This window comes from Vollenhovia emeryi, unplaced genomic scaffold, assembly GCF_000949405.1.
Source record: "Vollenhovia emeryi isolate VEMERY1.0 unplaced genomic scaffold, V.emery_V1.0 DF939241.1, whole genome shotgun sequence".
NCBI lineage: Eukaryota > Metazoa > Arthropoda > Insecta > Hymenoptera > Formicidae > Vollenhovia > Vollenhovia emeryi.
This window is the reverse complement of record NW_011967125.1, coordinates 248,049-275,361: the sequence shown is the minus strand read 5'-3', so window position 1 is coordinate 275,361 and position 27,313 is coordinate 248,049. Positions and strand designations below refer to the sequence as shown.

The window sequence follows — 27,313 nt, the reverse complement described above, 5'->3', positions numbered from 1 at the left end:
TTTAATTTAAGAAATAGGTTAATTTTCCAGTTGATCTAATACAGAAAAAAAAATCTTTCCTCGCTTTGATCTTTACAGGATAGATTTTTGCACCATGGCGAGACTCTAAACATAAAAAGGATAAATTTGATTATTGCGCTTATAAAAACAAAATAACATTTTTATATGTTTTATATATACAAATTTATTGCTTACGTGCGTAACCGTGAGTACTCCTTTAGAAGATAAATGATTCAAATCCTCTGTGAGTTCTTTGATTTGACATTTTTTATTAATAACCTAAAAATTGAATATTATCTCTTCTCTTTTTCTTGCATATGATGTAAAAATGAAAAATAATTGATTATCTCTTATAATTACCTCCAAAACAAACTTTCTTTCAGATTCATTTAAAAATGGTAGAAGTGCAGCAGCCAAGTGTATTTGTTTACTTTCAAAACAATTTTTCACGATGGTGGCGAAGTCTAATTCATGTACAACAGGACAAGAATACAGCAGACAGATCGCATCGATGCAATTATCAATTTGTTCCTGATTCGGATTTATATCCAGCTCGCCGAACGGCTCAAAGATAATCAATTGCCATCCCGTTTTGTAACCGTTACAATTGACAATGACACTTTTCTTTCGTAATTGCAGTAAAAGTTTCTTTAAGTCACTCACCTAAAAATACACGTTTAATAAATTTTCATATAAGAGGGTACTTGATGAGTCATAATCTCGATACCATTTGCAATTTCGTCATCTGATTCAAAGTATCATCCCAAAGTAGGATATCATCGATTTCAAATTCAATGGAGATTTGCGCTATGACGGAGAGAGCATAGGGCAAATGACGCTGACTTTTCCATAATATTTCCACAAGCTCCCGTTTGGAACACGTGTTAAATGTATCAACGCTGTAACATAATCCTAACGGTTCCAATTTACCGATGTACTGTAACGATTTCATATACTGTCTGAAATGTTGAAGTGAGATTAACGTTTTAATGCAAGTTAAATCTATATTCTGCAAATAAAATAAACAATAATTTGTTACAATTATTTATACCTAAAGGTGCATATATCTTGCTTGGTTAATTCCTCCAACGTAGTAGTGTCTACGACAGTTTGCAATATTTGAAATACTCGATATCGTACGTTACAACTGTATTGAGTTTCGTCATGATCGCCAAAACCTATGTTTACAAGAAATTGTGCAAATAATTCTATATCTCCATACTCCAGTATGTAGCATATCCTACAAGTACATTTCATAATCAATATTGTTGCTCTAGAAATTGACAAGATAAGAAATGGTACATTAACAATATTACCTAAATAAATTATCGTCACAATCGTTATTCTGATCAGATTCTTTCGTCGCTAAAAACGTCTCTGTAAAGCTCTGGGACAATTCGGTATACCTGGCATTAGACTGTAGCCATTCTTCCAATAAATTCATACGCAATTTTATTATATTCAACGAGAATAGTTTACCCAGCTCGCTAACAGCAGCGTTAATATCGGGTCTGTAGTTGATTGCGGTTCGATATCGTAATGGTATACTTTCGTCATTGTACAGCTCACACACCAATTTGTACGGATTTTCGATTAGAGTAAGATACTTATCCTTCACCAATCCGTACGTACGTAGAATATGTTCGGACGTAAATCTCAAATATTTAGATTTAATTTTCTGAAAGTAAACGCAAATATATTTTTTCATGCAACTTAAAAATTAAAAACGTCATGTACACAGACATTACTTCGAGACGTACTTCTAACATTCCTTCTTCGAATTTAGTCGAATTCTGTGCTGCCAGCTCAGCGTACTCGTAACATTCTTTCGCGGCAGCAACGCGATCAGCACCCGGAGGTGTATGATTTACGACATAGTACAATGCTGCGGTACCGTAATAGAATCCATCTGAGTCTGTCATCCGTTGTATACACTTTTTGATATCTTTTAGCAACGTGGTGTTTATCGATTCAAGCGACCATGCAGTATCTTGTGCATTAGTAGAATCAGTTTTCCACACTCGTATCACTTCACCCTTAATAGCTAATGTGCATATGAGGTGTGTCTCTAAATTAAGTACAGGTGCAATATCAAGCCACTTGTCGTATGTACGTAAATTTAACTCAGGAGCTGGAAATGAGAATTAATAAAATATGAATTTAAATAACATAATCATTCAAATGCGGGCTAAAAAATAATTTCTGAAATATATTTACTAATGATTTTCCAAATATCGACTTTAAACAAGAATGGAAGTCTCCACTGGGCTATTGGCGGCAACGTACTGTGTCCAGGATTAAGCTGTATCCACTCTTCATGTTCCATTGACGTAGGAAGCCTATCATGTCATGATTGTTAGCTCAAGATGAAATATATGCGAAATTATAACTTACCCACTCCGAGTGTAATTTTGCAAGAAGCAGAGATAATTCCTCTTCTCCATACTTTTATCTCCTATGAGATCCATTAGTATAATAAACACTTCATAGTGATAAAATGTTATCTAGAAATTTAAATTTGCATTATAAGAATACTATCGAACATTTATACTACCGAACATCTTTATAGCTTACATGGTTCCATAATGTAGAGATACATCGCTTTAACATTGATTTATCTTCCATTTCCGCAACAGCTGCATTACATTTATTTCTTAATTCATCGATTTCATCTTTACAGATAAGTAACTCTATAAAATGTCATTCGATTATTAAATGTGTATTTTGATATCATATAAAGATGATCTATGTACAGAATAAATTGTCACAAGTACATATTATTTCTTTGTTTTATCATTTACCTTTATTCATGCTTGTATTTGAAACAGTTATCGTCGGATTCCACGTTTTTAGTAATATTTGTAAATAAAGCAATAAACTATCATTGTAATTAAATCCGAAGCTATAACAATAATCCTTTAGTAAGGGAATCACGTTATCTTTATTACTGTTTATAATCTGCTGTAAAATTTCTCTTTTGCTCGAAGCAGTATTTGTTAAAACTTCTGTAATTGTATTTAAAAAATATACATTAATGTATATAACTAAATTTGTGTTTAATACGAAAATAAGTTCGATGATTAAGCGTACCTTTAGAAGTTATTGAATAATGTGATAGTCGTTGTGCCCAAATATGCAGTAGCTTGTAACTCTCAAACGTCTGCGTTAACGATCGGTTTTGCCCCAAACGCGAATATTCGTATCCCAAAGTTGAGATTGTACAATGCCGAATATAATCGGCCTGAAATCTACAAATATAGATCTTTACACATTATTATATTAATTGTCGGAAAATGGATTTTATTTCCTTACGATGTAAAAACTGTGGAAAACCAATTGCACGCCTCTTGTTCAGATAACATAAAAAGACACGACAGTCCTAACGACAAATCGAATGACCGTCCGGTGCACAACTTTCTCAGTAAATTCATTAGAAGCTGTGATAATATACGTTTCATTTCCGTTAATATCTCTTCGTTTCTCATAGACGTATTATGGTATATAAAATATACCATTTTGAAAATTTTCCATAAAGAATAATCAGTGTGTTGGGATTGCAGCTTTCTCGTATTTTCCAGGAATTGATGTATTTGTTCCTATATATATAAACAGTACTGATATATTATACAAACTATATTTATAAAGAAATTATATATATATAATATACTTTGCAATACATACATCATTATTTATAACTTTATCATCGTTGATTTCATTTGAATAATATATGTGCAGAGAAATTGCATCTTTAAACAGAGACAACAATCTTTCATCTAAAGATATTGCTTGATCCTTATAAATTGTATATAACTTCCAATTAGATTGTGTTACGAGCTCCTGTTTTACATTAAAACAATCTTGGGTAGGAAGGCTTGGACATTCATTCATACAAGTGTAAAGCGTTAGTGCAGATTGTAAATCACCTGAAATATTAGTTTTGCGATACAATTATTACCGTTTGAATTATCAATATAATTTTGATACATACTGTCTTGACAAGTATCCAACATCTTAATACTCAAGTTTCTGATCATTTTTACAACGTTTGTGTCTACAGCAGCATGTTGTAGTACTGTTAAGCATGTCTTATGTACATTTTTAAATTTGTCGGACGTCATATTTAAATCTTTATCATCACTATAAAAAACAGAAAAGAAATGAATAATATTATACATGTGTATAAAATTATAAAAATAAAATACGTAAAATACTTACTCATAATCAATAAGTTCCTTCAATCCGTTTAAATTTTTTATCTGCTCTAATATAGACACGGTTGTATATGACTTTTCTAATCTTAACAGCTCAGCAACTTTAATAACTGTCTTGCACGTTATTTTCCAATCGTTCTCTTTCGTATCTGTTAAATTATCGTAAATAAATTGCATATTCTTGACAAGTATACGTATATTTCTTCTAGTTATGATAATTAAATTAAAAATTTTACTTGGAAGCAATTTTGAGATATAGTTTTGCAACATAAGTGACTTTTGCGTATGGTAATCTTTCCAAGAAATATCAATCTTGTAATATTTTTTCAATGCGTACAATGACTTTAAATCTTTTATCATTTTGATAATATTGTTGCAACGATAGGGACAAACATTTGGCTGCTTTAACAAATTAGATATTTTAAGTTCTAAGCAACCCAATATTTCCATGTGATAGACCAAAAACGTTGTTGCGTCCTGAAAATAAATATTAAATTATGTACAATTATGTATATCCTAATTTAAGAAAAAACAATGTCCTTCGAATTAGTACTGTATTAAAGACCAATTTAATTTACCTGAAAAGAGAAAGCTGAAACAATATAATGAACAATTCCTTCAAAACAATATAAAACGGTGGCAACATCATTTTCTAAATGATGTATTATATCTATTGCTCTCTGGAGATTTCTAAAACAAATATATGCAATAGATTAAATAAATGAGTGCTTTATATTTGTATGACTTTTCCTGTTATGCAAACTCTACAATAAGTTTTCACAACATACTTTTCATTTAATCGGGCGGTTATACACCGACAATATGCATCTTGTCTTAACTGCTGATCGTCTCTAGTTAGCACATCTATGTCATTAATCATAGAATTGCAATTTTCTTTTATTATACGTGACATTAATTTCTAAAATGTAAAAAAAAATTATAAATATAACATGTTAAAATAATTATAATGTAAAGCCAACGGCACACGATACAATTTTTCTCACTGGATTGCTTACGAGAACCAATATAGGATGCAGAGTTTTAGGTCAGGCGACTTAAAGATAAATCCTGATTGGCTAACGTAAATAATCCAGTAGGAAAAATAGTGTCGTGTGTCGTTGGCTTAACAACATATAGATATCATAAAAGACATGACGTTAAAGTTGATACCAACATTATTTACACCTATTGTTGCATATCCATATTTTATTAAGATGAGTTTTATTGGAACATAATCGCACTCCATTTTAATTTTAAAAGATAAACTGTGATCATAATTGATACTTGTTTCTGCTAGAGTAGCTATAATTGGACTCCAAGGTACTGGCGCTTTCCTTAAAACCATCAAAGTTTGGTCGAGTCGTTTCTTATGTGATATGTAACATAAAACGTTGCGTTAAGTGAATAAAAAGACAGTGTGTAATTGAGATGGAAAACTTATAGTCAACAAAATATTTTGTAACGTGTCAGAAAGAATATGTCCATAATATTTACCTCCATATCGTGTATAAGGCCTATTATAATAGTAACTCTTTTTTCCCATGTAGCTTCTGCATTAAACCAACTGTACGAATTTTTTATAGTTTTCTATAAGAGTATGAAATATTACAATATATTTATACAAATATTATTTATCAGAAAGAAATTTAATATTACAAGTAACATACATTTTTAATTATCTTGGCATTTAAAAATAGACAATATTATACAAACCTGAATATACATACAAAGAACAGCATCGTTTTGTAAATTATTATTAAGTATATATTGTTTTAGGAACGTTTTCACAAAATTCGGTATTTGGTCAGTGTGTATTTTATCCAACAACATATAAACTGCTTCTACAGGTGAGCCAACGTAGATATCAAGACGTATCCTCAATCTATTGTGTAATTTAAAAAATTAATAACTTTAGTTTATGAACTAATAGAAATTTATGATATTACTGACCTATAAACAATCTTCAGTTGTTGAATATCGGATAAAGCTTGAAACATAATCATAAACTGTTTCAGTAGAGAGTTCTGATATCTGTACTCTTGATGAAAGTATACTGATTGATTAGCTTCAAATTTGAGTAATTTTATAAACTTTTCAACAAACTCTCTGCCAATTTCTGGCCATACTGTACGATGAGATATCTCAAGATATTTCAATTTTTTTAAACTCCAAGATATAATCTCGTTTATTGCATCAGGTAATAAGGATAATAATGTTGGTACAAAATGAACAAGCCACGGCCATAAACATGATGGATCCACATCTTCGGGTAAGATTGTAAAAATGTTTTGTACAGTCTGCATAGATACGTGTTTTACAAAATCCGGAAGATGTCTCGTCCAAATAAATGTAGCAGATTTTAGTTGACCCTGTACAAATATTAAACATCGTAAAGTACAATAAGACATAGCAATTCTTTTAACTTCACTTTTATATTGTAATGCATGTTCTAAATTATAATCGTGTACTACCATGCTTAAATAGGTAGTACATTCTTCCAATAAATTTGTTTGTGAAAATCGTATCCATTCTTGCATAGAAGCGTCGTTGTTCAACAACGTATCCACTTTAGTGTCTTGGATCATTTGGAAAGTCTCAAGTCGATATAAAGCGTCGTTCATTACAGATAGATAGGTATTCAATGAATCATTATTGATATTTCTTATCTGAAATGAATGAAATTCAATATAGAAACATTACGATATACACCAATTAAGAGAACATACAATATACCTGATTATTTTGCACTATTCTTTGTCGAGCATATGAATATATCCGTCTCATTTGTACGTAATCGGAAACGAGGGCTTTACTACAACATTCAACCACATACTGCATATCTTGTACTTTATCTAGAATACTTATCAATGTATCCACATTACTCGAATCCGGAACAGATTTTGCCCAGGGACTGAGCTGCTCCACGAGTAATGTTGCTTTAGAACAATAAATGGATTCCAGTGAAAGATTTAATTTTTTTGCAAAAGCTTCAGCTGCAGCGAATTGTCTCTTCTTCAATAATCTTGATAAACGTATTTCGGGAATACCTTCCAATAACGTTTTTATCCTAAACGTGTCAATAATACCAGTCTCCACAGATGTAATACCTTCTATGTAAAATAAATTATCAGAAGCGTGTAAAACCTTCAATAAATAAGTACTGGTAGGTACGTTGATTTCTAATTTCTGTTCAAAATCTAAAAGAAGTGCAAAGAATCTCAGTAATTTAAATTGTAAAAACCAAAATATTTGCAAATAAAAATAACATTTACCTGGGTAAGAAATAACATGCAATGCATATGAAGCACAATTATTCTTAGAATGCGTTAGAAACAAAATTTCACAGTGCTCAGCATCATCATGTTGTATTACACTAAAATCAAACACTGGCCCATCGCATACTTTCAACGTAAGAAATGTATTCAGACATATTATATTTAATGTATCATCAGTACGGAGACCAAGCATTTTACTAAAACAAAATACTTTTCATATATTACACAATTTAAAATGTAAATCTAAACATTAATTTATATTAGTATAATTAAAAATATATCTACCTGTTGCCATACAGTGGTTGTACCTTTTTATATCCAAAAGGAAATATACTTTGAAAAACAATATGTTGTTCACTAGGCCAAGTAAATATCGAATTTGTTCCAACTATAACTATCGATAGTTCTTCAGATGATACATCTACCGTAGCATTAAGAAACTGTAACACACTCTTCATCAATTGATTGTGGAAAGCAAAGAGCATGATATTTCTATAACTTAATTTAAATACACCCATGAAAGCATAAACAAATTAAAAAAAACATTACTTCCAAAGAAGCAAATCCTTCAAACAGCTGGAAACACTGAATTTCTGCTGTATATTGTGCTACCATAACTTGATCATTGCTAGTAAATGCAATCTCTAAAATTTGGGGATCAAATTTGGAGAATCTAAAATATTTATAAAACAGTTATAATATAATGAATTCAATAAAAAATAGCAGTATGGTAGAATATAACAAATAAATGCAATACCTGTAAATAGCTCCAGTATTTGTAACAAGAGTAATACATGTTTCTTTATTCTGTTCCTTCAAAAATATTTCTAGTATTTTATCCTTATTATCAGGTATAGTTCTGTAATCAGAAGTTATTGATAAAGATATCAGAATTATTTCTTAAATAAATTTAAAATGTACAAATCATTTTTCAACTAATACTTTGTTTTATATATATATGTATATATAAAAGACAAATATTTACTTAGTAAAAATTATTTTCCCATCTGATAAATGCAAACAGTATAAAATCCTGGTTGTGAGCACCACAAATAAAAAGAAACTGTCCTTGGAAACGCAATAACTGGCTATCATGGAGGGAAAGCTAATATTACATAATATTTCATCGCATGTTTCATCTTTGAAGATTGTAATTGACTTGTCAATTGTTACACAAATCTTAGAATGTTGAATGGATGCTATAACATGTGGTTGTTGCTCCACCTTAAAGCAAAAGATACACAAGTAATCTCAATAACGCATTATGATAATTTGTAATGACTATAACAATCATATTTATGATTTATAGCAACTAATGAATTTAAGTTAATATCACATTTAAAATGTCACTTTGTGCCACGCGTGTGCCTTTCGAAGGGATGTATAAAACATAAAAAAAAACTAACATTACAAATAAAACCACCTTAGGAACCAGTGTTTTGTTCTTAGCAAATGGTCTTGTCTTTTTTTTAAAACGTTAACAGAAAATGTCAAAGTGATGGTGCAACCGTCATATCGGGCCAATTACTTATATCTGTATTTACAAACAGCAGATCTCTGGGAGCATCTCTGGGACATGTTGACGGTTGCAACCATGTTAAGCAAATTAGAACCGGCAGATTGTTGTAACGAACAGGAAATACCTTTTCAATCGATTGAATCGTTGCCACAGTGCATGCCTCGTACAGCGAACCATTGTTTTCCGCGATTATCCGCGTTCCAAAGTTAACAGTCTCATCCTCAACATCAAACCCCGACTGTACTTTACTCCACAAAGCCATTTTCTACGATCGTGTTGATCGTACTAAATCGCACTCGATCGTTTCGTCTAGGCGCGAAAGATGGACGTGTTTTTTATGAGTTAATGCACCTTATATTCCACGGATGGCGCTGCGCAATTCCCATTTAAATTTAAACGTTGGCAATCGGTCAAAAGTTTTCCTAGTACGCCAAATTCTCGAAATTGCGTTTTTTTTCGAATTTTAGACGGAGCAATCTTCTCGCTGTTTATACGTTCGCTTGATATTTTTTCGACATTTGAGACTATTTTGATTTTTGCGATTTAAAATCCCTGCGATTTTTGGAACAATGGATTGCTCTACTGTCGGTAACTTACGTTTGCAGTACATGCATATAGGGTGCGTTCGGAGAGCTCATTCAGCTGTTATTTAGCGTCTAAGGCCTAGTTTACATTGATTATTTGATACGCGTATCAAATGATCGGTGTAAACTAGGCTAAAGAAAGATATAGATAACATTTTCAGCACGAACGTACTTTTTTTCGGTTTCTCCCTTTATAGATTCCATTGGCGCTCAAACAAGCATGGACGCTGGCTATTTGACGGCATTTGCTCTTCCATAGATTGAACGTCAAATGTAGTCACTGGTAGTCACGTTCGTCGAGCGTCAGCTGTTTGCGTTGTATCCGAGAGGTTATATGAATACTTAAGATACAGAAACTGTTTGGAGAAATACAAATATAAATATATTTTATAATTATACTTAACTGAATTCGTTGCAATTATGGGTGATACTACTTTCCTCGAAGTTGATGATTCTATTAGGGCTAAAAGTTTACTATTATTTGTAAGTATGTAAAGATTTATTTGTCGAGGTACATGAATAATGGTTATAATGCTCATTCTGTTTCCAATAGAATAAAGATACGGATACTTTAAATCAGCAGATGGATGAGTTGATGAAACAATTTGATTCGACGCCATCTATTCTTGTACAGCCTATTCCTGGTCTGTACAACATTTTGTGCGTTATTTGTTATAGATAAGAGCTTGTTTTACAATATATTAATTTTAGGCATCTGTGTGAAAACTAAAACAGTTAACAAAGAAAAAATCTTTATTAACGTATGCACATCTGATAAGATTCCTCCACCAGATGACATATCTGATACTAAACTATTTGAGCTTCTAAATGATGAAGTTCCTGCTTACGCTATACCGATGAGTATTGGCTTTGAAAGAATGGAAGCAGACAAATGTAAATGAAAACCTTCAATTTTTTCATCTATAGATAAAAGTCTTCTATTATGAAATAGGATTCTAATATGAGATAGCAGTTTTTCAATATCCAAAATTCAATCTCAAGTCTTTTTTCGCGACGATTACAAGGGCAGTAAATTCATGGTGAAGCCAATAGATTATGCCTATTAATTTAGCGGAAATTCCGTCATCTCATATTAGGAGGCTACTCTGTTGGAAATTGTCAGTTATAAAATATTGTTTCTCTTTATAGCTGGTACACCCAGTGCAACGTATGATGTTATGATGAATAGTGCATATTTACAAAAATGTCAAGAAAAGAAACATTTCATGGCGTTTACGATATTGGTTATATTAAGTGGTGTGGCGGATAAATTTAACAAAGATATTGATACAGAAAATTATATTATTCTTAAAAATCGTACGGTAAGTTTGTAACAGATGTAGTATACATTTAGCTGTTAAAACTTCTCAATGTTCATTTGCACTACTTCATTGTCATATATTGTTCTAGGTAATGGGAAAACTTCAACAACATAGAATAGAAAATCGTGAACTGAAAAAGCCACAAAGACCTAAGATGTTAATCGAGGAAATTCCGCATTCTATAAAACCTATCGACAAGACTGAACCACAAGATAGTGATACAGCAAAAACGGGTTATGTGATTTTAAGAGAACCAGTAAAAGGCCGAGCTGAGCGTTTAATTGCTTTATTTTACATGCCAAAAAGGGTTAGTCATAAAATTATGAAATGGAGTTGTTCTCTGTCTCCTATAATGGCATTTTCAGTTAGATAAACTAAATATAATATGCATTGTTACTTGCAGAGTTCAGTCGACAGCATGGCAGTGTTTATCAATTCTGATCGCATAAATGTGACAGATGAGAAAGCTTGCTGTTCACATGACGTTTTTCTTCCATATACGCTTCAAGTACATAGTGCGAAAGCTTTTTTTGATTACAATATTGGGGTGAGAATTTATATTATTCTCTTCTTTGGTATTACATTGTATAACTAATACAAGTATATGTACATTTTTTATTTTTCAGGTATTACGAATAGATGTAGTAGTAGATGGAAAAACAGAAAATGCTTAAAATCACTTTTATTTTTTGTGTCCCTTATTTCCAAAGAAAGTTTTGTATTTTATTAAAGTGAATAAAATGTGATTTTATATTTGCATTTTTAATAACACGAAGTTTAAAAAAAGACGTTTTGTCAGAAATATGTATATATTTTTTTTTAAAAATGTGAAAGTAAAAATAAATTATCTCTTGCTAAAATTACAAAAGTTCAATAAACAAACAAGATAGAAAATATATTTCACAGGGCAATATAAATTGAGTAACAAATGTAACATTTTTTATATCTCCGTGTAAAATGCTGGTCGTTCGATACCTATCACGCTAAAAACTTGTGGTAATACATACACTGTATTTACACCTATCATGAAACAAGATATATATTTGTAAACTAGGTCGACAAATACCTTATTTGGATTGCCATAATCTTGACACTTCATAAGTTCCCTCCAATTAATTCGTAATATGCCACATAATACAATATAACTAACAGATTTGCTTAAGACTTTTGTAGCAGCAACGCCAGAAAAGCCAAGTACAGTTCTAATGATTAGACAACCGAACATAGAATACGTTGGCCAAACGATATGGAATGGTGGCAAAGATTGCGATGCCCTTAATAAACCAGTACAATAATTAAGCCATGCTCCTGCGTGAACTCCTGCTGCGACTGACACAACCATGGCAGTGTCGCTTCTGAAATAAATTACGAATCACAGATACATATAAGCTGGAAGTCGTAGTCGTGTATATGTATATATATCAACGTCATAGTTGCCAATTTATCTACCTAGTGGGTGTCCATTTGTTGCTGGATGGATAATATACTATAGTAGCAATACTGATTGCAATTAGCATCGCTAGGAGCCAAAAATTCGTTACAACATAAAAATTTGTAACACTCACTACGGGTACCAATAGGATCATTAATAGAATCGCTAGTACTAAGCCGGCCACAATATCTAGCACAGTATGCATACCTAGGTACAATCTGCTCATACTGACAAGTAAACACCTGGAAGAGTGTCTTGTACGTTACTGGGTTCAATCATTTTACGTTAATAGAGGAAGGTCCCCTAGTATGGGATAAGCTCTTAATACGAGACGTGGGGTTTCTGCTAAATAACAGTCATCATCTGGTTAGATCGTGTAATCGTTGCGAAAAAAGATTTGCGATTGAATTTGAGCGTTGAAAAACCTACTATCACATATTAGAATCCTATAATAGAGGACTTTCCTCTACAGTTTGACAAGTAAATATTGTTGTGATACAGCAATTGACATGTCACTTACCAAAGAAATGCAATACTGCAGCCGACGGAAAATGGATAAATATATTTGTTCATTGTAAATAATACTACACTAAATGGTATCGTCAAACCAACCATGGCATGAGTGGATGGCATTCCATATTCTTGCGACCATTTATTTTGCAATCTGACTGCAGGAGGACACGCTGGCCTAGGCCAACATATTACATCTTTGAGTATCTGTCCTGAAAATGCATACGGTAAACTGAAAAGATCTAAAGCTGCCATACTACAGTTACTTTTAATTATCAACTGATTATACCAATAGTCATAATAATGGCCCATACTAAGATTACTTTTTGTCCGATGGCTCCATCAATATTCCAAAATAGGAAAGGTATAAAAGTTGAGTAGAAAATCTCATCCCCTAACTCGGTACCGAACACAAACGTATAGTACCAAAAGAAATTATCGATTGTATAAGTTGGATTATCTGAAGCTTCTGTCAAAGCTGTTTGTTTCATCGTTGGCACGTTTGTCCCGTGCTTCAGAGGGCTCGTGTTGGATTGTTTGCTGTTTATATCACAACCGTTTAGCTTTCTACTATGGCAAGTTGAAATATAATTTTCTTCATTGTCATCAATTTCTGTGTAAATGTACTTTTTCTCTTCCTCTTGGAATGTCTTGTTATCCTTATCGTAATGTATCCTGACACCGAAAAATCGTTGAATCAATGCGACTAGGTGAGGGTCTCTTAAGTAATCCATTATTCCCATTTGTTTCAATGTTATTCTTATTGGAATTAGCTGGTTGATTTTTGTTTTTTCCCCCTCTCTTTAAAGAGTTTTTAATACAGCTTTCTCATGGCCACGAGCATCCCGCCGAACAACCTGCAAGAAGTAATTTGTTAACGGCCTCAAATATGGTGTAACTCGACGCAATATAACTCGAATAACTAATCGATAAAAATAAATTTCTTTCGGTAAAAAAATGCCAACTGCTCACTTTCCCCTCACCAATTTCACTCTCATCAGATTTTCTCCGCGTTCGTACTGCAACACGCGAAACAACGAAGCAACGATAAAAAATTATCGCCGCCGCTATGCAAGAAAAAATGCTGTACAATTGCCGAGAGCGGCGTATTTTAAGGTTAAGTGATCTGTTGTATCGACCGAATGCACGATAGTAGGCATGCGCGGTGATAGCATTTCGGTATTCGCCCCCCATTGACACGATTTTAATTTCTTCGCAGCGCTTTTACGGTATTCCCAATAATAAATGTCGAGCATCGCTTTGTTTACAGTACATCAGCGGCTGGGGTGAGATTAGGTTAGGGGTTAGGTTAGGCTAAGGCGCACTAACAAGGCGGGGATAATGGAGGAGTGCTGACTATTGTACGCGACGAATAGCTACCAATCTACTATTTATCTAACACCTACTAACGTATTAGGAACGTATATAGTGCGATATTTATTACGTAACGCTAAAAATCATCCCAATTCAATGGGATCTAGCTCGACTTATCGTTTACGTGTCTCGATGTCCCCGTTACAGCGATCATCCGAATGAGAGCGATTTTACGCGTTCGGGTGAAATACGGAGGACCAATTGAATTTAACTGGAAATTGAACTCGAGGGGCGTTTTGCGGACGTGCGGTACGGCAAATCGCCTTTATTTCTCAACTTACCGAGAGCACACCAGTCATATCCGAACGTCGAATAAGCCTCGAGCGAGCTGGCGGGACGATGTGGATTTATGTAACGATTCAAAGAGGTTGGAGTTGATCGGACGATTGCTACGATCTCTCGGCCCCGGGAATTATATATCGTCCGCGTTTAAGTGGCAAAAAAGCACGTACGTTCGCAGGGCCGCCCACGTCAGCCATGTCTAGGAGGACGGGGGAAGGACAAATTTTCGGCCGAGGCGCAAAACCGGTTCGCTCGCGGTGTCCCGGCGACGTGTGACGAAAAACGCGCGGTCAATAAATTAAATTTCTATTCTTTACTCGCGACGCGCGTGAGTAATTGCACTGGAATCCCTATCGGTCGAGCGACGTGTGTCCACGAATCACGTACGTGTACCGTGCTGGATGACCGACGAGTTGCCTCTTTATCGCGTACGTGGTACCTCCTGTCAAACGGTTTCCCGCCCTTATGCCCATTCTACACCTAGGGATGATCCTACTTGTGGCTCATCCGATACTCGCTTCTATACCTAAAGCTAATCCTACTTGCAGTTTATCCGAGGGAGTAGTATAAAGTGTAAAAGGGTACACTGTAGTTGTACTTTGGTACGATTGGAAACCAACCAAAGTGTAAACCTTTTACACTTTATACTACTCCCTCGGATAAGCTGCAAGTAGGATTAGCTTTAGGTATAGAAGGGAGTATCGGATGAGCCACAAGTAGGATCATCCCTAGGTGTAGAATGGGCATTATTCCAATCGCGTGGGCACGCAACGAAAGCGAACAGCTTACCACGTAAATCGACTCCGACGTGATTCCGCGCTACGGCAGGAAATCGCACGATACGACGGCAAGAGAGACAGAAGACGTACGCTGCTCAATTTACATGACAAGCTCTTTTTTATGAGATACAGTCGTTGACGGGCGCATAATTATCGCCTATATAAAGTTAAACGTATTCAGCATGTGTAGTTTCAACGATGTCTTACAAAAAAAAGTTGTTGCCAAGCGACACTTTTTGTCGTACGTCGTATAATCCAAGTACCGACTCGAGGTAACTCGGGTCGACATGGTTGTCGGTAAAGTCGCGTGCGTCCGACACCGACGCACGATGATTCATTTCCCGTGCAGATATAATAATCTCGACAATCATTAGGAGCTTAGTAGGGCGGAAAGCATCGTCCGCGAGGAATAATTCTGTTTGGCGCGAATGAACGGGGCGGTTCGCGGCAGATCGGGCGGCAAGCGAGGTTAGCGAGGTTAGCCGTTGACGAACGGCTCGCAGCGACCCTAGACTAGGGTGTTCGGCGGACGTCATTAGGCTGGGACGGAGAGGCAGAGGCAGAGGCAGAGCCGACCGACATACACGCCTCGTCATGCACTGACGTTGGAAATAGTGGCGTGATGTGCGAAGGAATTCCGATCGATCCCGCTCGGGCTCGGACTTGGCACTCTTGGCAGTCAGTCAGTCACACGACGGACGTGCGTCGCGTCGAGTCGCGCGACGTCAGCGTATAGACGTCGTATCTCGATAGCGCGGCATGCGCCGGCCTATTAAGCGCCACGAGTCCGTCGATCAGTGGACCCTCCTCCTTGACTAATCGCTCGCCGTACTTTGACCGTGTCGTGAGACAATCGTGCTCAATCCCGCGCATCGGATCGTCGCACCGTTCTCTTCGCTCTCGTTCACCTTCTGTCCGTTTCTCGCCGCCGCTCGGAGGGAGTCGGCCGCGACGACGCCCGACGCGAGAAAAGGTAAATACGCCCCGTCTACTTGCATTTCTTCACCTTCTCGCCACCTTCCCTTGTTCTTGTCACGAAATCCGACTGTGCAACTCCCGTCATTCCGTCCGCGAGAGGACACCAAGAAATGCGGCTGTTGCGAGGTCAAAAAAAAACATCGGTCAGCCGAACACACGTATTACACGTATTACTCAATTGTAGCAGCAGCATTCATTGCTTCGACTGTTGTTGCGCCATACCTGGAAAGATAAATAATCACTTTGCATGTGTTTACAACCTTACGTCGCTTTCGAAAACTGTCCTTGCAAAGAGTGTTTACGCTACGAGACATTTCAAAGACGGGTATTGATTCGTCGTAGCGCGCGACGAGAGCTGCTCGATTGAGCGCGAAAGTTATTTTGACATTCCGCTATAACGCATCATTTATAAATGGAAATTTCAGTTGGCCAACAAAACAGGAAGACGGTCATTAAATCGTCTTCTCTATAGAAACGAGGCACGTGGAAGCAACTCGCGAGTCGCTTCGCTTCCTAATTTATAAATTTATTAAGTTTGTCCAGATACCAGTGCCAAGGAGTAGGACGTTTAAAGAACAAAGTCTTTTTCAGACTCTCAAATTATTCAGCAAGAAAAATCGTGCCAAGGTCATTTGAAAAGTTTTTTTTTTTCCGGACGTTACGAGATGCTAAGAAAGGCCGAAGTTTGTCCAGATATGAATGCCAAGGAGGAGGATGTTTAAAGAAGCAAGTCGTTTTCAGGCCTTTCAATTATTCAGGAAGAGAAATCGTGCTAAGGTGCATTCGAAAAGTTTTTTTTTCCTTCGGACGTTACGAGATGCTAAGAAAGGCCGAAGAAGTCCGTGCGAAAAAATCAATATGCCTTTCAGATAACTCTAAGTACATGTTTTGTATTCTCGCGCTAGTCGCGTAGAAACCGGTTCTCTTTTCTTTCTCTTTAACGTTCGCGTTCAATTTCATTTCATAGGAACGAGAAATATCCTCGAATAGCCGTGTGGAAAAATCGTCGTCGCGATCGATCGAGCGTGATCTTCCATGAGCGACTACGTGCGTTTCTGGTACCGCGTCGCGTTACCCTCGCAAGAGAGCGTGGCCAAGACAAAAATATATCTCGCGATCAGTAATACAACGAATCAAGCGTACACGTGATATATGATGAATTTCGCGCGCTCTCTCTCTCTCTCTTTAAACCACATTTAGGGATTCGTCTCGTTGGCTCGATCGCAATTTTCTGCACTATGTAAGCCTCTAACTTCCGACTGGAGATCGACTCGATCAAGAGTCACGTCTCAATTCTAGCTCTTTCTCCATTACTTTCGTCGATTTTCAAAATATTTACAAAGCTTGCTTGCCCAGTGCTGTTACAGTTCTTGCAATTTAACAACACGCTGGAATAATAAATTGGAATGTTATTTTAGAGTTTCCACTCGTGTCAAAACAATTATAAACAATTTCCCGCGTTGACTCTTCCTAATGCACTTCTCAACATTTCGCAATAGACTAAATTGTTTCGTCTATATACGGCAAGCTTCGTGTCAAGAATCAGCATTTATTCCGATTGATCGCAACAATTTCGTATATATTGCAAAATAACTTGTTACGTCCCAAGCGACGCTCAAACAGCTCGTTGTTACGTAATTCTAAATAATCCATCATTTTTAACATAAAAGTTGCAAGAATATCTATTTGTTATCTATCACCTCCCGCTCCCCCTTTCTCCGCAAGGTTCAGTTTATCTTCGTTACAAACTAACCGATTATCAAACCATAGTTCAAAAGTATCATTTGACTCAGCGCTAATTTATTTCTTGATGTTTTTTTTTTGCAGTATTGTACTATAATACAATTCAAAATGGCATGCTTCGCAGCTATTAATTTTCGAACGTAATTATACAATTTATTCATACGTTACGTATTCATACATTCATACATATCGTTCAACGTATCATTTGAATGTACATATTTTTTCATTTAATGATTATCCTTATCTTAAAAAAATGTTTAAAAATTAAATCTGTTTTATTTTGTGTAAACTTGTGTGTAAAACTTACGCGTGTCGAAACTTACGAGTCAGCATGATCAATAGCATAACTTGCCGCGTAATGTTTGGTAATATTATAGCATATCTGGTCACAAATGCTTACATGTTTTTCAAATCGTTAATGCAGCGTAAACACTAAAGCGATTCGATGACAGAGTGCATCTCAATGTACACACGAGTGCGGTGAATTAGCGCCTTTTCTGCGCTTAATTTAAAAAGGAATCTGGGAAATAAATTTTCTCGATGACCAGAGAGACGCGCCGTTCTAACATACACGTGATTCATTATGACGAATATTCTTGATACTTTCTATCGTCAATATCTTTCGATTACATTCCTGCGCATTAGGCGCATTTCTGCTACAACTTCTACCGTGTGTGCTTCATCCCGACTTTCAAGTATCCAGTACAAACGCAAACATTTTATTTACAGATTAAAGAGATGTTTTCGAAATGGAGTTGGATTGCTTTTAATCTCATTGTCTACGTAACCACTGCCCCACACAACGGAACTTTCCTGAAGACAGAAGCTAGAGCTTTCTTCGAATTAATCGAGTTAGATTATGAAGATGTGTGTTACAACAATGCCAATGTTCAGTGGTCATTTATGGTGTCACCTTCCAATAAAACATTGTCAACATGGGTAAATATATTTAAGTTGTTGATTAATGCCTGATAAAAAAAACTTGCTTTCCCACACATAAGACGGAGATACACGTTTGTCTCGCTGTATTCTAGGAAACACAGGAGTATGGTTATACGGAATTTACAAAAACGCGAAAAAACGAAGTGATCAATAAAATACAGAATACAAAAGAACAGCTAGAACCAGCACTTCAATATAAATACGATGTGATTGAGACACCTGGCGACACGCTGCTAAAAGACGAAGATTGGAAGAAGGTAAGAGATTCTTTTTGGGTTTCAATTAATAGTTTGAGACTTTTGAAATTATATTACAATTATTTCCCATGTAGCTTGTACATTTCGCTGGCGTTGTGGAATTGCAACGGTCAATTATCAGTCATGTGAATAAGTCGCACAACTATTCGAGACAAGGTATAATTTTATTAATCACGTTGTGTGATAATAATTCAATGTAATTATAAGCTTTATGATACAACTTATTAGCTTGTAATCGTATGACTTCAGATGTGGAATATTTGCTCTCTCATAGTGGAAAACTCAAGGATAAGCAAATTGCTTGGAACGCTTGGTATCGCCAATATGTATCATTAGTAACCAATTACTCGAGCAATTTACCACTCCTTGCTGAAGCTGCACAACAAAACGGTTAATATCAATGTGAAAATATTATGTGGACAATTTCTATGCAAACTTCATAATGTATATTTGAATGAGCGTAACTTTCAAATATAAAATTATAGGTGCGAAAAATGTTGAGGAATATTGGGAAATGCTGTCAGGATATTCTGGCGGATATGATAAAATAAACAGTGAATGGAGTCGGATTAATAATCTTTATGGAAAGATTGTAAAATTTATTGGTACAAACTTGGCTCGAAAGTATGATATTACTATAAATGATACACTTCCGGCTTATTTACTCGGTAAGATAACAATGTGGGAGAATTTATTGAATTTGCTATTAGTGTGTTAAAGTAGTCGTAAGTATTAAAAAAAGATTTGTCATAGAATAAGTATAAAAACAGATCTTCCATAAATTTGGAAATTAAATCACTTTTCAGTTTTTGTGCTTTTACGTAAAGGATTGCGTAAATGTAAAAGAATTGTGTACGCAACAGCAAATAATTTTTGTAAATTTCATTTTTGTATTCTATACTTTTACTCTGCAAATTGAATCTGTGTGGTTTCATTCGAAAGGTAGTTTACAAGGATACGACTGGACGGATATATCATCAGACGTGTTACCCAACTCAGAGTTGATCTACAATCTCAAAAAAAATTTGTGGGGAAAGGTAAAGATTACTGTTTCGTGCTATGCTAAACTTATAGATTATAATCAAATTTTTGTAATAACACCTGAAATTTTCTTATATAGAAATATGTGGGGAAATCTCTATACAAGACTGCATCCAGCTTGGGTTCAATACTGTTGAAGCAAGTTCCGCAAGCGGAATTTTGGGATAAGAGTGAATTTAACCGACAGTGCCCCTCCAGACTATTGAACTTTTGTCGAGATGGTACAATGAGGTATGTGTATCGAAATTTACGATTTCAAAACTTTAATAACACTAGTCTCCGCCTAGTGTTATGTATATTTCTTACAGTTTAATAGTCCTTTACTAAATTAAAATATTATTTTAGAGTTTCTACCTGTTCCAAAGCTACAATAAGCAATTTCTTGACAGCGCATGAAGATGTCGGCAAGGTACTATTTAATCAAATGACTGTAGAAAACACTCCCGTTCTCGATACAGTTAACAGATATTCCGGTAAGGAACGATTTATTAGACACACGCGTCAATTATCTGTAAAATGTTAAAATAACTCGATATTAAAAATATTTGGTCACACAGGGTTAGAAGAAGGTATATCGACACTACTTGGAATACTATCGGCAAGTCCTGCATGGCTCAGCCATACTCATTTAATGAATGCTACTACGGATAATGACCAACAAATTGTGTCTTTAATGATAACCGCTCTCAAGATACTTCCACGATTAGCCTATTATTACTCCGCTGATTTATGGAGATTAAATGCGATTCAAGAGAATATCACAGATCCGGCAGAATTGGTAGCATCTTGGTGGAAGTACAGGTATTATAACACTTGTTAGCAATTGATATTGTTAATATAACTGTAATATTTTAAGTTTTAATTATGTATGCCAGGCAACAGTACGAAGGTGTCTCTTCTACTAATATGGATAATCCAACATTCATGGATGATAGTCATATTGTTAGAAATAGACCATATCTTCCGTAAGTGTACTAATGAAATCTACAATTATCGTATCTATCACGGCAATAACGAAAAATATTCTTTCAACGCAGCAAAATTCTTGGAACGATGCTATCTTTTCAATTATATGAGTACAATACGGATTCAACCGAAGTCAGATACAATAATATCGATGGAAAGTTAATGCACAGTAATATCATGTAAGTTGGTATAACAATATATGCATTCTAGATACATTTCTATGTGAAGAAATTGCTCTCGATTAAATCTTTATTAATTCTTCTATGTCTAAATATAGAAAAATGATTCAACACAGTGGGACTCGCAAGTGGCAAGATGTCCTGAATAAATGTGTCGACATAGACGATATATCCGCGGATGCGCTTGTTTTGTATTTTTCACCGCTGGAAGAATTCATCGAAGATCACGAAGAAAATTTCGAGTATATATCTGGAGCGACGGCGGATAAAGAACTTGAAGAATTGGAGAAACATATTTTGCGAGAGATCAACACTCCCACTACGACGCCCCCGCCTACTACTACTACCGCACACAGAATAACAACAAAAGCGACATCGTACAAAACCAAAAGTGACGTGAAAAATATGCAATCAAAGGGAGAAAAATCTTTAGAATCGAAATCATCCATATATATGGAGGATAAGCCGAGAAATCCCGGATCGGACTCACCAACACAAGTTCCTTTCAACAAATCATCATCATTGTCGTCACCCATGCCCGATCTTGTAAACGACATAGATAATAAAACAGTAGAGATTGGTACTAGTAAAGCGGTATGGGCCGTAAGCGCAGTTCTCATCGCGATAGTAGTCATTAGTATCATTGCGATTTTCGGAAGACGAAGATGTCGTAAAACGCCAAAAAATAGACGGTACGTTTAACAGTATACATTTTTGTTACTAAATATATTTATTTCTCGCATTTAGGAGAATATGATCATGTAACTTATTATCACAACAACGTCTTTTTTCATTAAGGGAATCATTTTCTAATTTAATCGCTCTTTCGAGTATTCGACAACATCGTGCATTCCTTAGTAATGTTCCTTGTACGCTATGTCCATTTCTTTGGACATTACTAATCAATTAGCTCAATCACGTTTGCCTTGTATCTCTACCTCCAAATCTTATTCAGGAATGAGCTTTCAGCTACTCCTCTGATATCACAAAAGTCTTGATACTAGATGTATTTGTCGATTCATCCATCAATTATCCTATCATTCTAGGTAATTGCAACAATTGCAACATTTATACGATTAGTATCGGGCATAAAGGATCCTAAACGAACGAATTACAATTTTTTACACACTCATTGATGTAATAACATCAATATATATATGTATACAAAATATGGTTATTGTATACATGTGTGTGTGCGCGTGTGTGTATATATGCACGCACACGCACACACACACGTGTATATTTCCTGATTTGTAATGCCAAATCTATACCTCAACGACTGGTTTAGTGCTCCCTAGTCATATTATGATTATAGCACGTGTTAAGAAGTTATACAGGTGTTGTATATAATTGATAGTTGCAAAGAGACAAGAGAGTGTAGGTAATTAAGATTATAGAGCTTTTATACATAATGATAAGAGTCATTATGTAAGGTTTAATATTTCAGCGTACTTAGTATAAGTAGACTATTTTCCTATAAATATTATAGTATTGTCTTCAAGTATCGTGCTTGTGCGTTGTTTACATATCACTGTGAAAAATTTATATTTTTTTATCTTGTACATCTTGTCTTGTACCTATCTGTTTATAGAACAATAAAATATTCCATAGTTAAAACATGATTCGATAATCAATGCGATTGTGCCAAAGAAATCGCGTGGTTTTGCTTATAACTACTTAAATTATATATATACACACATAATTGAAAGTATAAGAATAGTAGAAGTACAGAGTGAAACATACTGTATCTATTAATTACATAAATAAATATTTCATTATTCAAATAAAATGTTAATTGTATCTCTACCTCATGTCTGTGTTAAATGTGAATCTTGTTTCAACTTTCTAAAAAAAAATATATATATATATTGCATGAAATTAAAAGTGAAATAAACTGTGGAGAATGTTTGTTGATTCGGATAAAACTTTTCAGAATTCCCGTATATCTGATGATATACGGCTGATATAACTTAATCGATGAGAAATAATCTATTGATGCGACGTTAAATGAAGAAGAAAAGATCTCGACAAGTAACAGTAAGTAACAAATGACTCAAATTGTCAAATTGAAACTAAAACATTTCTGTTCGACATCGGTATTCTTCTCCAAGTATGTACATCCGAGAGAAATAATTGAGCATTCGGTCAATTACATGAGTATTATTCCCAGATATGAGTGCAAGAAAATGCGGTTTATTAATTCTGAATGGACAACCGTCTTGACGTTCGTAGGTGCATGAAGGAGGCGAAGCTCGAGGTGGAAAGAGGGATCATCCCCCTTTCGCAGAGGCATGCGCGTTTGCAGTTGCACGAGGGTTGTCGCGACCAGGGAGGGGTTCTGGCTTCGATTCCAGTGACTCGGAATATACATTTACGAAAGTGTGTCTCGTCCCGAGATTTGATAATCGGCCAATAACGCGCGACGTTGTACTTGGTCGAATCACGCCGTGATTTAACGAGAGAGCATTTGCCGCAATGTCCTAATGTACGCGTTGATCGTGCGAGCGGCATCAGCTGCTCCCTTCGTCATGAACGTGAGTATGTTGGTCGCTTCTGATATCGACTAGTTTCGGTCGCGAGGCAAGGCGAGGTGAGGTGAGGCAACGCGAGCGTACCTGGGCGTTTTTGCGTTCTCTCTTGCGTCTTTTTCGCGCGAGATCGCGATTTCCGCGAGTGGCTACAGCGAGATTCGTGTTTCGGCGTATCATCGGGATCATCTCTCTCTCTCTCTCTCTCACCCTCTGGCCATCGAGGGAGTCATCAAGATGTACAAGCGTGATACGTCATTGACCTCGAAAGTCCTCTGTAAAATCGATGAGGAGAGATACCTTTTAAACCGGTGGTGGAGTCCCTCGTGCGGTTCGTTGTATCTTTGAGAAACTGCGACGCATCGAGCAAATGCACCGAAAACTCTTGCGATACATCATTCATGTGGGAATATATCTCTAACGAATCGGTTTCCGCTAGTAATTCAGCTTCTGTTTCTTTCCAGCGACTGCTTTGCTCCGCTATAAATAATGTATCGATTTCTCTGCAGAGACGACTCTAAATTTGAAAACTTTATTCATTCACTCACACGGATTCTAACTTGATATACATATATAATCGCATTAATTACCGCTGCATAAATTATTCTATCGGCTTTCATCTCTAATTATACATCTTTCTGACAATCATGAAATCATATTTTATGCATTCCTCAACTTTTCATTAGAACAAGAGAACAAGTGTTTCGTAAAAGATGTATTCTCTAAAATTCGGTTTGAAAGAATTCGATTGTTGCTTTCGAACAATTTTAATCTCAATCGGTTCGAACTCACCGACCGCTAGATACTCTCACCCAGTGACACGAGGAAAGACAGTCCATTGTTAATCAATTATATGTTAATTAGTTCCGAATATTCTGAAACCGAAATCTAAAGTCCAGGCCAGTCACGATCGCAGCATTTAAAAATATAAATATCGTTCAAGCGGTGCGTTCCAATTTCGAAAATGCATCGAGATGGAATCGCGATTCTAGCGAAACAGTGGCGATAGCGTAGAAAGAGGTGTAAGTTATCGTATTAATGACTAGAGGAAAGTCTTCTATTATGAGATAGGTTTTTAATATGAAATAGCAGGTTTTCAACATCCAAATTCAATCAAACATCTTTTTTTCGCAACGATTACACGATCTAACAATTAATTTTCCACTAAACAAATTGCGCTCCAAGGACAATAAATTCATGATGGAGTCAGTCCATGATGCCTATATTATACCCTGCCGGAAATAATTCTATAAACACTATAAAATATACTCAAGGAGAACACATAAGTCAAAATGACATCTTTCAAAACTTATAGTTGTATCAGTCATGATGACGTTATTATGGTTCTTGGCAAACATGGTTTTGTGACGTCATAAAGGCGTCAAAATAAGGTCTTCTTGACTTTTCTCGTGACCTTTTTCCTACGTAGTATACAAATTAATAATATATTTATATTTAGGATTATATTAAAAATTATTTTTTAATAATTTATTATATTAAAAAAACAAAGACATATTTTTCTCAGAGAATGAGAGAATTCACATTTCTTTTTCAACAATGTATATGTATATATCTATATATATATAATTTTTTGTATCTAGAATATATTATACTATAAAATTTTCAACTTATACGTATATATTATATATGTATGTATATATACGCATATACATATAAGATAATTTCAATGAATAAGTGCCAGGCAATCTCCTCTCAAAAAAATTACATTTTCGGAAATATGCATATTGAATTAAAATTCGTCAGAAAGTCAAAATATCGTTGTATAATGATTGTATGACGAGTCACTGTATACTCATTTTGAAGTGATATAGTTTCAGTGATCAAACTCTGATGTTTTCCCGTCATCTCGAAGTCACAACGACATCATTTTGACTTTTTGTTCTCCTTGAGATAACTGCCAGAATCTAAGAGATTCTACGTAAATTAAAAAAGTGTTATAAAAATCAACATGGAAATACTCGAATTTCGTTGTTTCTCTAATTTTTACAAAATTGTACATTCTCATGAAATACTACTTGCAATAATTTCTTGATTTGAGAACATTGTAATTTATGGTACTACTTCGTAGATATTTTTACAAATGTTAGGGGACTTAACATTATCGTAACCACTGTCTACAGATAGGGGTGACGTTAACAATTGAATTAGAATTTTTACGTGGTCGGGCCTCACGCAAGTAGGAAGCGAGAGACTCGTATCTTATCGTTAGCACCTTCAATCACCACGTTCCATTGTCTCTACTTGCAGCGTCATCATTAACGTCATTCACGCGGCTAACGTACTGGATGGAATTATGGAAGCCTGTGACGTAAAATACAGCAGCTTGCAAGCCGATTACCGTTGAACCAAGTCATTGGAAAACGATCGTCGCTTCTAACAACGGTTTCCACGACGCGGTGGATCCCGTCAATCCGGCAAACAGGTTTGCACCTTCTTCCGTATTCATTCGTTTCGTACTTCCGTTCTGTTACTCGATAATTTTGGTCAAACTGTCACTACAAATACTTGCAAGTATTTTTCTTTCTTTTTTCTTTCAATAAAGATAAAAGAAGAAGAGAGACGCCTCGAAGCATTTGTAGCGGCAGTCTTTATTGGATAATTAAAGCGATTGCGAGTACAAAGACGCGTGGGCCAAGTTATCTTATCTAAAACTTGGACAATTTTTTAAAATAAACAAACGTGAACAAATGTCATTTTCAGGTGTTATCAACGGGCATTGTTCGCGGCGCCGGAAATTGAATTGGTAAGTCAGACCCTCTTGTTTATCAGCAGACGTCAATAGATTTCTCGCGTGACGATAAAAGAGAAAGCTGCAGATGCGCGAAATTTAATCCGTGCGCAAGTATGTACGTCATCGCGGTACATCACGTGTTTAATTATAAGATGAACCATTTACGTTACGCGATTCTCGAGAATCGCGCATTTCTGCGGCATAAAAAGAAAATTTCGAATGTGCTACAAATGCTGGAGATTAAATATGTCTCTCGCAAATTTTATTTCACATTTTCACGCAATTCGCAACAAGTCTTATCCCGGCGAGAAATGACTCGTCGATCGAAACAATGTCGAGTCGACATCGACGTGTCGTCGAGCACACTGTGCGTCAGCAAGAGGCGAACGCTGATCGAATAAAGTGAAAATTTTCTTCGCCTCCTGGATCGACCGAGGTCGAATTTAACGAGGCTTTCGAATCGCGTGTCTTTCCTCCCCGCAAATACTAGAGTACATGTTAAACGCGATGTCGCGTGCAGTCGTTGATACGAGATCGGAGATAAAAAGCGCAGTTTCGCTGCAAAGATCGAACGATACCGTGGACTTATCATAACAGTTTTTAATGAAATATAGCCCCCCCCCCTCTCTCTCTCTCTCT

The 27,313-nt window shown here is 35.6% G+C and overlaps 5 protein-coding genes across 10 annotated transcripts in view; 3 read left to right on the top strand and 2 right to left on the bottom strand.

Moving 5' to 3' along the window:
- Positions 1–21: 21 nt before the first annotated feature.
- Positions 22–9,459, bottom strand: LOC105560128. 2 transcript variants are annotated; one of them, XM_012008964.1, is made up of 31 exons: positions 9,130–9,458; positions 8,472–8,710; positions 8,244–8,345; positions 8,036–8,159; positions 7,772–7,926; positions 7,484–7,683; positions 6,945–7,408; positions 6,683–6,877; positions 6,162–6,580; positions 5,925–6,093; positions 5,706–5,798; positions 5,386–5,577; positions 5,000–5,130; positions 4,790–4,901; positions 4,448–4,688; positions 4,216–4,360; positions 3,989–4,137; positions 3,682–3,923; positions 3,313–3,596; positions 3,091–3,248; positions 2,802–3,005; positions 2,575–2,690; positions 2,395–2,504; positions 2,218–2,339; positions 1,761–2,131; positions 1,317–1,678; positions 1,052–1,240; positions 728–959; positions 361–663; positions 196–279; positions 22–105 (listed from the first exon to the last, which is right to left on the bottom strand). In XM_012008964.1, exons 1-31 carry the CDS (start codon positions 9,265–9,267, stop codon positions 73–75), a joined length of 6,078 nt encoding a protein of 2,025 aa, XP_011864354.1. In that variant the 5' UTR covers positions 9,268–9,458; the 3' UTR covers positions 22–72. The 2 variants fall into 2 exon arrangements, with proteins under 2 accessions (XP_011864354.1, XP_011864353.1); XM_012008963.1 differs by having other exon boundaries at positions 91–279; positions 9,130–9,459.
- A 384-nt stretch (positions 9,460–9,843) lies between these two features.
- LOC105560125 (PIH1 domain-containing protein 1-like) lies at positions 9,844–11,662 on the top strand. Its single transcript, XM_012008954.1, has 7 exons — positions 9,844–10,072; positions 10,143–10,233; positions 10,301–10,483; positions 10,739–10,911; positions 11,000–11,218; positions 11,315–11,458; positions 11,538–11,662. Exons 1-7 carry the CDS (start codon positions 10,010–10,012, stop codon positions 11,583–11,585), a joined length of 921 nt encoding a protein of 306 aa, XP_011864344.1. The 5' UTR covers positions 9,844–10,009; the 3' UTR covers positions 11,586–11,662.
- A 123-nt stretch (positions 11,663–11,785) lies between these two features.
- On the bottom strand, positions 11,786–15,720 carry LOC105560123 (sphingosine-1-phosphate phosphatase 2-like). Of its 4 annotated transcripts, none has more exons than XM_012008953.1 (5): positions 15,299–15,720; positions 13,143–13,710; positions 12,864–13,065; positions 12,361–12,585; positions 11,786–12,266 (listed from the first exon to the last, which is right to left on the bottom strand). In XM_012008953.1, the coding sequence occupies exons 2-5, from the start codon at positions 13,594–13,596 to the stop codon at positions 11,852–11,854; spliced, it is 1,296 nt and encodes a 431-aa protein (XP_011864343.1). In that variant the 5' UTR covers positions 13,597–13,710; positions 15,299–15,720; the 3' UTR covers positions 11,786–11,851. The 4 variants fall into 4 exon arrangements, with proteins under 4 accessions (XP_011864343.1, XP_011864340.1, XP_011864341.1 ...); XM_012008950.1 differs by lacking the exon at positions 15,299–15,720 and adding an exon at positions 14,509–15,005; XM_012008951.1 differs by lacking the exon at positions 15,299–15,720 and adding an exon at positions 13,826–14,108.
- Positions 15,721–15,980: 260 nt separating this feature from the next.
- Positions 15,981–23,183, top strand: LOC105560122 (angiotensin-converting enzyme-like). 2 transcript variants are annotated; one of them, XM_012008949.1, is made up of 13 exons: positions 15,981–16,261; positions 18,739–18,948; positions 19,044–19,208; positions 19,283–19,364; positions 19,458–19,598; positions 19,694–19,876; positions 20,151–20,245; positions 20,329–20,480; positions 20,595–20,722; positions 20,807–21,050; positions 21,125–21,214; positions 21,287–21,394; positions 21,493–23,183. In XM_012008949.1, exons 2-13 carry the CDS (start codon positions 18,748–18,750, stop codon positions 22,094–22,096), a joined length of 2,193 nt encoding a protein of 730 aa, XP_011864339.1. In that variant the 5' UTR covers positions 15,981–16,261; positions 18,739–18,747; the 3' UTR covers positions 22,097–23,183. The 2 variants fall into 2 exon arrangements, with proteins under 2 accessions (XP_011864339.1, XP_011864338.1); XM_012008948.1 differs by lacking the exon at positions 15,981–16,261 and adding an exon at positions 16,966–17,043.
- Positions 23,184–23,708: 525 nt separating this feature from the next.
- The window catches only part of LOC105560121, a 13,509-nt gene continuing 9,904 nt past the window's right edge, over positions 23,709–27,313 (top strand). The window contains exons 1-3 of the mRNA XM_012008946.1: positions 23,709–23,928; positions 26,191–26,365; positions 26,644–26,686. The gene's annotated coding sequence lies outside the window, so the exon portion shown is untranslated. The remainder of the gene's footprint in view (positions 23,929–26,190; positions 26,366–26,643; positions 26,687–27,313) is intronic.